Source organism: Haematobia irritans, chromosome 4, assembly GCF_050003625.1.
Source record: "Haematobia irritans isolate KBUSLIRL chromosome 4, ASM5000362v1, whole genome shotgun sequence".
Classification (NCBI taxonomy): Eukaryota; Metazoa; Arthropoda; class Insecta; order Diptera; family Muscidae; genus Haematobia; species Haematobia irritans.
In genome coordinates, this window is record NC_134400.1 from 2,588,250 (window position 1) to 2,598,816 (window position 10,567).

The 10,567-nt window shown below is 40.7% G+C and overlaps 1 protein-coding gene and 1 pseudogene across 1 annotated transcript; one reads left to right on the plus strand and one right to left on the minus strand.

Annotated features, from left to right (window-relative positions):
• Positions 1–4,608: 4,608 nt before the first annotated feature.
• On the plus strand, positions 4,609–6,994 carry LOC142233550 (liprin-beta-2-like; annotated as a pseudogene).
• Positions 6,995–7,953: 959 nt separating this feature from the next.
• LOC142234440 (vacuolar protein-sorting-associated protein 36-like) lies at positions 7,954–9,660 on the minus strand. Its single transcript, XM_075305571.1, is given in 4 exon segments — positions 7,954–8,354; positions 8,357–8,453; positions 8,521–9,249; positions 9,314–9,660. Coding segments are annotated over 4 exon segments (1,200 nt in total). The 5' UTR covers positions 9,410–9,660; the 3' UTR covers positions 7,954–8,076.
• Positions 9,661–10,567: the final 907 nt, after the last annotated feature.

Below are 10,567 nucleotides of genomic sequence, written 5' to 3' on the forward strand. Positions count from 1 at the left end.
ACATACAAACCTGCCAGAACGCTGCTCTTAGAACTGCGACTGGGTGTCTCCGCAGCACACCCCTGGATCACCTTTATGTGGAGACAAAGATCATCCCTGTGCGAAGACACAACTACATGTTGTCAAAGCAGTATCTCCTGGGTTGTTATCGCAGTAATCATCCAAACCACCATCTTATGGATACACAACCACCACCCAGGAACGTAAGGGTAGATATACATAATCTAGAGCGCGAGATCCAGCGCTATAAAAGAGAGCCTCTAGATCAAGCAGCGTACCAGGCAGGTTTGAACAGGATTCATGAGGATACTGTAGCTGAAGCGGTGAGAAGCTACAAGGTTAATCCTGTTCTTGGAGTCCGACCACCGCCCATAGCACCGGAAGAAAGAGACCTCCCACGGCAGACTAGGGTAGTTTTGGCCCAATTAAGATCAGGCAAGTGCAGCCGCCTCAATTCCTACTTATCGGTGATTGATAGCAGCGTAGCTGACGTTTGTCCAATTTGCAACCAAGGGCCACACGACACGCGTCATCTTTTCTCTTGCCCAGCCAAACCAACCCGACTTACCACCAGATCACTCTGGACACACCCCATCTTAGTCGCAGAGTTCCTTGATCTGCCAACAAGCTGATGTACCAAGCGTATAACATGAAATGGATGAGATCACAATAAACTGTTACAACAACAACAACAACAACAACAACAGCGACCCTCACTGCAGTCGGTTCTTCGTACCGGGGTCGACACAAGGACCACGTCCTTGTCCAAGGACTGCAACCTCCCCATGGGAAATCAAGTATGTATAGAAAACCCTTCCACACCCCTTTCCCAAATCCCATCCAACACCCCATCCTATTCCCCATCCCTTTTTCCCTCCTGGGCAGAGTCTGCCAGCCAGTCTGCTCAGAATTCTTCTCCTTCGTGCTGGCGACATTGAGAGCAATCCAGGTCCAGTGAAGTATGTGTGTCCGGTCTGTTCGCGGCAGGTCACGCGCGGAAGTTACTCCGTGATGTGCAGCGAATGTCACAACTGGGTACACTTGCGTTGCTCGGGACTCAGGAATGTAGGAGATTACAATCCTGCATTCAAGTGTCCCACCTGTGTGAGCTTGCCCCCCATGTCGCCCCCCCCTGTAGTCACAACAGTGAGACCTTCTCGTGTCGTGACTGCAGACCCCACATCACCTGTCATGACCCATCCCCCCACATCATCACATAATGCAACCACATTGACACTTTTGCCAAATCCGAGTCCGTCCGTAAATAACAGTATAGCTGGTCCAGAGACATGTCAGGCTTGCAGAAAGAGATACACAAAGGCAGCCAAACCGGTTAGGTGTTCCATCTGCAAGACCTCGACGCACCTGAGATGCTCAGGCCTCAGGAATTCTGACCAATATACCCCTGACTTTGTTGGCACCTGCTGCCGGAGAATCCAACAATTTCAGCAACCCCACCCCATAGTGAACACACGACACCCACAACAGACTGCAATAGACTCTTCCTCGTCAGCCCATTCAATAGTTCGGACTGTCCCGTCCACTGCTGGGAACCAGTTGAGTGGTCTCAAGATCCTACAGTGGAATTGTAATGGACTGACAAGGAAGATTACTGAAATCACGGATTTCATGGACAAGAGGGGTATTCTCATATCCGCGCTCCAGGAGACCAAGCTCTCCAGCAGGAATGGTCTCACGAGATCATCCTGCTACTCTGTGATTAGGCAAGACAGAGAAAGGAATGCCGGAGGGGGAATAGCCTTCATTGTCCATGATTCCGTGAGATACAGACCCATGCCACTGACCACGACCGATCCCCATTTGGAGATACAGGGGATAACTGTCACGGTGGGAGAGGAAGATATATGTATTCTAAACGTATATATACCTCCCGATTCTGTTTGCCAGACAGGATATAAACCAATGTTGAGGCCCCACCTCAACAGTGTGCGGACTATCCTGTTAGGCGACCTGAATGCACATCATGACAGCTGGTATTCAGAGCTTGGATGTGATGCCAGAGGAGAATTGATTGCGGATCAGGTGGATGACACAGATTTCTGTGTGCTGAATGAAAACCACCCGACCCGCATAACGGCCACCTGCCGAAGCTCCCCTGACATCACCATGGTTAGCTCTGACCTCGTGACTCAGACCTCATGGCATGTAGACATAGCCATGAATTCCGACCACCTCCCGATCACAGTGTCTATTGACTTAGGGACAGACACCGTAATTCCAGAGAAGAAGACGTTTATGAACTTTGGTAAAGCTAATTGGGAGCTTTTTACCTCGCTAACCGAGTACGAGTTTGCCACTGCCCCCCTGCCAACGTCAGCGCCGGCTGGAGAGAAATTCTTCAGGGATGTCTTGAATAGAGCGTGTAAAAGGTGCATACCAGCGGGCCGGATCCCCGACATCCGTCCGAATTTCCCAATGGAAGCATCAAGGTTGGCAGATAAGAGGGACGAGATCCGGAAAGTAGACCCAGCTGACCCTAGGATCCCGAGCCTCGCTAAGGAGATCGACCGACTTGTTGCCACCCACAAGCGAGAAAAGTGGCGCAAGCATTTGGAGGAGTCCGATCTCGGATCCAAACGGCTTTGGTCTACGATCAGGAGCCTCTCGAACCCCAAACGTACGGATAACATTTCCATATCGTTTGGGGGGCAAACTCCAAAAGACGACACAGGTGCAGCGAATGCTTTCTGCAGACAATTTGTCGAGCACCCCCAATCAGTCGATCGTGCAAGTAGAAAGCAAAGGCGAGCCTTCCGTGCCCTCAGACAGGACAACCCACCTATGGTCATCAGTCGGGAGAATGTTCTCCAGGCGATAAAGGCCGCCAAGAGCTCCACAGCGATTGGCCCAGATGGTTTGGCTACGAGGATGTTGAAACATATTGGAGAGAATGGTGTTAGATATCTGACCCATATCTTCAATATCTGTCTCAACACCCTTGAAATACCGGACATCTGGAAAATAGGGAAGGTTGTTCCTGTTCTGAAACCAGGGAAACAGGCACACCTAGGAGACTCGTATCGACCAATTACTCTTTTGTCCCCCGTAACGAAGATTCTGGAGGCTATTTTACTGCCCTGCTTTTCAGAACATCTAATGTTGGCAGAACATCAGCATGGTTTCCGCTCGGGCAGGAGTACAACCACTGCTTTGTGCGAATTAACAGCCAACATTGCAGAGGGACTAAACAGTAAGAGGCCGCATAAACGTTCGATCCTCGTAGCACTGGACTTGTCTAAGGCGTTCGATACGGTGAACCACACCACGCTCTTGGGAGACATTATGGGAACCACCCTTCCCAATAATCTCAAGAGATGGTTGGCGAACTACATGGCTGGCAGACAGTCCTATGTGGAATTTAGAGGAAGAAGATCAACGCCCAGGAGGAACAAACAGGGCGTACCTCAAGGCGGTGTATTGTCCCCCCTCCTCTTCAATTTTTACGTGGCTGGAGCTCCCCAACCACCACCAGATGTCCACCTGATAACCTATGCGGACGATTGTTCCATAGTGACCACAGGTAGAGACATAAGGGAGCTTGAGGTGAGGATAAATGACTACTTACCTACACTTAGGGATTTCTTTGTCGACAGGAATCTGAAACTTTCTGCCCCCAAATCTACAGCGACCATCTTCACATCGTGGACTAAAGAGGTGAACATGGAACTCGACATCCACATTCGTGGCCAGAGTATCCCCACTTCCAGGAACCCCAAGGTTCTTGGTGTGACGTTTGATAGCCTGTTCCTCTTTGGTAAACATGCGGAAGTGGTAGCTAAGAAGGTTGGGAGCAGAAACAAGATCCTGAAGGCATTGGCTGGTAGCACCTGGGGGAAAGATAAAGAGACGATACAAAAGACCTACGAGTCTATTGGTCGTCCCCTTATCGATTATGCAGCCCCTGTTTGGACTCCCAGTATTAGCGATACCCAATGGAGAAATCTCCAGACGGTGCAAAATACTGCGCTGCGGATTGCGACCGGGTGTCACTCCAAGACCCCGGAACAGCATCTGCATCATGAGTCCAAAATGCTATCGGTGAGGCGACACTGTACCCTCCTCACCCAACAGCACCTGATAAAGTGTAGAAGTGTAGACCACCCGAACCACGCCACCTCAAGGAGGGCAACGACCGAGAGGGGTAGACCCATTCGGTTTGATTTCAGGAAAGACTTACAGTCAATAGAACATGTGATCGGCGATGACAGTGATGAGGGAATAAGGACGGCATTGAGTGCAGTGCACACGGCAGCGGTTCAAGATGCGATCAACTCCTACCAGTGCAGTGTTGTACTGGGAGGTAGGCCACCACCGATCAACGAAGATGAGAGACGGCTTCCTAGAGAAACCAGGTCGGTGCTGTCCCAGCTAAGATCGGGGATCTCTAGGTATCTAAACAGTTACCTCTCCATATTGAACCCGGCAATTCAGGATGTTTGCCCGAATTGTGGACATTCGCCTCATATCACGAGGCACCTCTTCGAATGTCCTGCCAGACCGACAGATCTGACACCTGCTTCGCTTTGGACACATCCAGTTGAGGCAGCACGCTTCCTTGAACTGGATGTGGATGCTTGAAATGTCTAATCCCTGTATTTGTTTGTAATCGTTTATCCTTTGTTTGTTTTGTCTTTTCTATACTTTTCCCACAGGGGCTACAACAACAACAACAACAGCAATAAATCATTTGACAATAACAGTGTGCTAAGCAGCGTAACGTTGTGTTTGTCTCGAATGAAAAAATTCTTATTGATGATGATTGTGGCCATAGTGGGACGCCAGATGTTATGTACGATAGTTACATATCACAGTCGAACACTAATTCGACGCCTTCTCCAACGCTCAAGGAAAGGTCTGCCAAAGGTCTTCGCAACATATTTTGCAAATTGAGGCGCAGCAATAGCGGTAATTTCGAATTTCCAGCTTTGGAGCAAGCCGAACCAGAATTTCGAAGAGGCGATCGTGTTAGGGCAACAGCTGGAGGCCGCATCGAAGGGTCAGCATCGTTATCTCAGACACCATCAGAAACGAATTCATTTAAAAATTGGTCCGAGTGGTCGGTACAGGATGTTTGTAATTGGCTAAGCGGTGAATTAGGAATGCATGAGTAAAACAAAGAAAACAAACTACATAGGAATAAATAATAAAAGAAAGAAAAGGATGAAAAATAAGAAAGGAAAACGAAAAAATTAGCAATAGCATGCGCAACTTATTGATATTTGTATAATTGTAAAAAAAAAATAATAAGAGATAAAATACCTAACATAATCTATGATTAATTAAAATACATATTTATAATTAGAACACACACACGCAAACAAACAAACTGAACATAATTAATATTATATATATGTGTACAATACAAAACTAAAGGGTGCATAAACTAATAATAATGAAATGGACTCATTGGGATTACAAGCGACACGAAACATCCTCTCTAAGCGGTCGTTCTTCTCTTCGAAATCATATTGTATGTTGTGAGTACTTTGTGCATGATTGTGTATTTAAGAATACAATAAAAACAAATAAATTCAATAAATGCTTTAATACAAAAAAAATATAATCATCTCATACAAGTGTAATTGGCTCATAAAACATAAATGTTTTGGCTTTTTTAAATAAACGAAACGAAAGAAAAAAGAAATCACACAAAATATTACTACGAAATCTATTGTATTCCTTAAACAACAAACAAAAAAAGGAAAACAAAATAAAATACAAGCAATATTCAGGCATGATTGCATAGAAGAAGAAAAAAAGAGAAAATTATTAATTTAAAAATTTTGTCACACACACATACACGCATACATATAGCCACAACACATTAAGAAGAAATGATCATGTTTTCATTATTATTAATTTATTTATTAGAAAACACAACAAGAGATATATAACAACAACAACAATACATTTCGATAACAATGTATAATGTTGAATTGAGATAAGAAAATTAAAATAAAAAAGAAAGAAAATGTATAACGATATTCGTCATTTAAATAGTTTTTATAAATAAAAAAATTCTCTTTTACTTATAATTGTGAGAATGAAGAAAAATAAAGCAAAACAAAACCGAAGAAAAAATAAAGAAAATAAACCCAGCTCCCCCCTCTTCTTCTATTTACTTCTCTTTATGTATTTAAGTATAATTATTATCCATAATTAATATTATAAATTACAAAAGTACATACAAGCAAACAAACACTAATTATTAAAAAAAAAAACAAAAACAAACAACAAATTCTAATTATTGCAGCATAAGTTATTATTATGGATAGATTTTAAAAGAAACAAAGTTTTTATTAGGCTTTTGTTCTTCATAGTTTAAGTTTAACCAATTATTTAGTTTCCTTTTTCTAAGTAAACAGTAATCCAACAACAACAACAAAATCAAATAAAATAAAAAACGATTAAGAAAAGTTTTATATATGAATTTATTGCCTCATTTGTTTTTCTTTTTTTTCCTTTTGTTTTTGTTATTTCAAAAATTCTTGAGAGCAAACACGTTAGCAATTTTAAGTTCACACACACACACCATCATTAGTGATGTCTGATTGATCCGATCAATGATAAACGAATTTTTGATCTACCAAACTTAAGAGAACAAGCGAAAGAAAGAGAACAATTAAAGGAAACAATACAAATTAGCGCAATACTGTACAATTGTAAAAATTATTGATATAATAATATTATGTTCTTGCTTATCTAATTGTTTTTGATTTTTTCTACCAATCGTTATTATTGTAATTTGTATAAGAAAACAAACAAACAAAAAAATAAATTATTTATTTCAGTTTAGTTTTTATTCAAAGCTAAATAAAAAGTACATAAAACGATTATTATTATTATTATACATATTTTGTTATATACTATTATAATTTTTTCAATTAAACATCGCTTAGTAAGTAAGTCATTATTAATTATTAGCTTCATACTCATTAAATAATAACAAACAGAGAACAAAAAAAAACAAACACACACACAGAAATATAAATATTTATATTTAATAATAATATTACCAATTACATGATAATTCTCGATAATAAAACTATAACAAAGTTTTGAGACAAAATAAAAACATAAATCTGTGGAAGTTTATAATGTGCGACAAGAAAAAAAAACTAAAGATCTATGTACTGAGTCTGGCTACCAATAGCAACGCATTTGAAGAATATATGAAGAAGGACTTGGGATTGCAGGTAGATTATGTTCCAACTATATAATTCTCCATAACCCAAAATATTTAGAATTTTTTAAATATTCCATTGCGATGTGGTTACAGGTTTTAAATATCACAGTGAACATCTATATAAGATTGAAAATGTAATTCAATGTAAAATAACATCGCTTTTATATGGTCAAACCAGGCAAAGCATTTGTCTATTCGTACCGTTAGCTCCACTAACATATTCAGTCTCTATTTTAAGTTTTATTCTTCCGACCCAATCCAAAAAAAAACACTAATTGAGCAAATTTGCAATAAATATCACGCCTTCCATAATGAAAGAAATCGTCATCCCTATATGTCAGACTCACTTAGACTATTCAGTCCATTGTGATGCCACAGTGGTAAACTTCTCTCTTATCACTGAGTGCTGCCCGATTCTATGTTAAGCGCAATGGCAAGGGACCTCCTTTTTATAGCTGAGTGTGAACGGCGTTGCAGTGAAACCACTTAGAGAAGCTTTGAAACACTCAGAAATGTCAACAGCTTTACTGAGAGGGGGTGCTTGGTCGAAATTGGGTTTGAACCTACGACCCTGTGTATGCAAGTTGAACATGCTAACTATTGCACCACAGTGGCTCCCAATCTTAACTCTTAACCCGTATGGATTGTTTGTTACCTTTTTGTTTTTTGCATTATTGTATACTTACAATGCATGTATGTGTATTATTCATTCGGGCGAATATAACGATATAAAAATTAAAATGCAATTATTATTATTCTAAAAAAAAGTTTATTAAGGAAATAGATCGGTGCAACATAATTTATTGATTACAAAGACTTGAAAGACAGATATACATACATAACAGACCAGATAGCCAAGACAATGGACTTTATGAATCATACATAATGGGAGGAACCAAGATATAGTTTGGATAGAAGCGTAGGCCTTCCAGAGATTCGTCTCGGCATAATTTGCCCAATCTTTCAGCTGCCAGCAAGCGTTCCTTGGCAAGCAACAATGATATATTACGAGCTTTTGCCAAGTCTTCTACAGCTAATGATGTAGACTCACTAACCAATGTTGCTGTATCTTCGGCTGTTAATTCATCGTCTTGTGAGTCCAATTGCAAGACCATAGCTCCACTGGGAAAAGTTCGTAGTTTCATGGACATGCTTGGAGCAAATCCTCGAGCGATAAAAGCTCTAAACCCCTAGCCCGATTTACCCGACAATAAATATCTGCCAAAGACATCATTCCTCCCGCCTCCTAGAAATTAATAAAGTAAATGTATACACTCACTTGCGAGAGATAAACAATATATCATCCATCTTACTTCTAAGGGGTCTAGCAACATTGCACACAATTGTTCGGCTAAACTCTTGTAATAGGCTGAATCGCTCGAGTATGCTTCCCTCGTAACTGGATCATCGATACCCAAACTCAATAGATACGATTTGAACCTTACAGTTTCATCGTCGGATATGTCACCTTTTTGGGAGCGAATTTTATCACTTATTACCCTTGAGATTGAGACCATATCTTGAGCCATAGCCATTAAAACTCTAAGATCCTGAAAAGCCAAGGCAATATTTTCGTCTGTTTCCTTTGTCTTCTGTTCGATTGCACGCTCAATTCCTCCTATACCAGTTCGCATACGCAATTTTGTCTCCCTTGCTTCCTTTTCTTGGAGATTATCCGTAGGTCTGCCATTATTTAAAGTTGAAGACGGCGAAGATAACTGAACCTCCCATATCTTCGCTTGCAAAGTTTCGCGCAGTGCATTTGCAAACTCGGCCGTTACACCATGTTTGCCAGAAAGTTTTATGAACGAACTTGTGCTATTGTCCAAAGGGCCAGGTTGTTTATCTATTACAGGCGGACGTAAGTGTAGAATCAATCTAGTCTTCCTACCAAAAACAAAATTACTGGCTTGTTCCTCACTTACAGAGACTATGTATTTCAAATTCAAACACAAGCATATAGCAGCTCGAGCAATTTCTCCAGGACGGCCCCAAAACAATCGATGGGTGGTAAGTACCAGTTCTCCCTCCTCGAATTGTGTCTGTTGAATAGATGTGCGCAAATTGAAATGAGTATGATTCATAAAATGTAAGTGAGCAAATTACCTTCTGGTCACTATCATAAAGCTTGATCTGTGTTTCTTTGCTAACAAAGGACTCACTTTCGTGTAGTCTAGCTTCTATATATTCAAACCTATTCATCCTGTATTTTACTACGATATTATATCAATTTATACAAAATTGTATGGGGATGTACTGGGGACTATCTTATCAAGGAATCAGAAAGTAACACTACAGAAAACACCATAGTCAGGAAGTAAGTTGCAAATTCCTACAATCGTCCCGGAGTCCCGATATTCCAAGATCGTAAAGATGCAATGTAAAATTAAGATCTATGAGCAAAAAATAGAATAGGAAACAACGTTAGCGATAGCACAAACGATAACAATAACAATCGCTGACACCAACAAAATCCGGCCATACAAGAACAGCTGTGTTTAGCAATAATTATAATAAACAAAAGCTCCGTTCGCGTACGTGATTTTTGTTGTTTTTTTTTTATATTTATCAAAAATGTTTTGTTTAAGTCGTTCCCATATTTATGTCGCACTAGCTTGGCGCTGCTCAGTTGAAACCGCGGGACTTGCAGACGAATGTTTAGCGCCTTCATTCTAACCCTACGGATACCAGAATTAGGAAAGTGATTTTAGGGATTAATCAGATAGTCTACGAGCACAAACAGAATACTTGGTTAGAGCAAGAGATGCGCGAAGATATTTAAACGACTGTTTGTTGAGCAACCCGATATTGGTAGAGCAATGGCAAAGTAACCAATGGCATCAACAACCCACAGAATGTGAATGCTACTGTTAAAGCTTCTGGGAATACTCAGAGTTGAGTATGTCGATTCCGGCAGGGAGTTCCCGAAGGAGGTGTGATATCCCCTGCACTATTCAACCTCCACAAATCTTCTATTCCAGCCCTTCCTGTAGTTAAGATAGTTCATATGCTTTTCTTGAAGAATACAATTATTTAATAAGAAAATAATAAAAAAACAATATTTTTCGAATATTTCATAAAAAATTACAATAAAAGATAAAAACACGTTTTTTAATGGTTTCATATGAGTCGCCTCATAGGCTGGTTTTAATATTCTAGTGTTAAACATTTTCCTTGCTAATCTTTCCAGATATTCCAGTCAGAATTTTTTAGAATATCCACCAAAACAAATTGTTACAACAACAAAGGACAACCGGGATTATTAAATGTTGGTCTATTGACTCTACCTGTGAATAATGGTATTTTGACAGAATGTATGGGTAACACTGGTCGGGTTCGACTGATGTCATTGATTGCTAC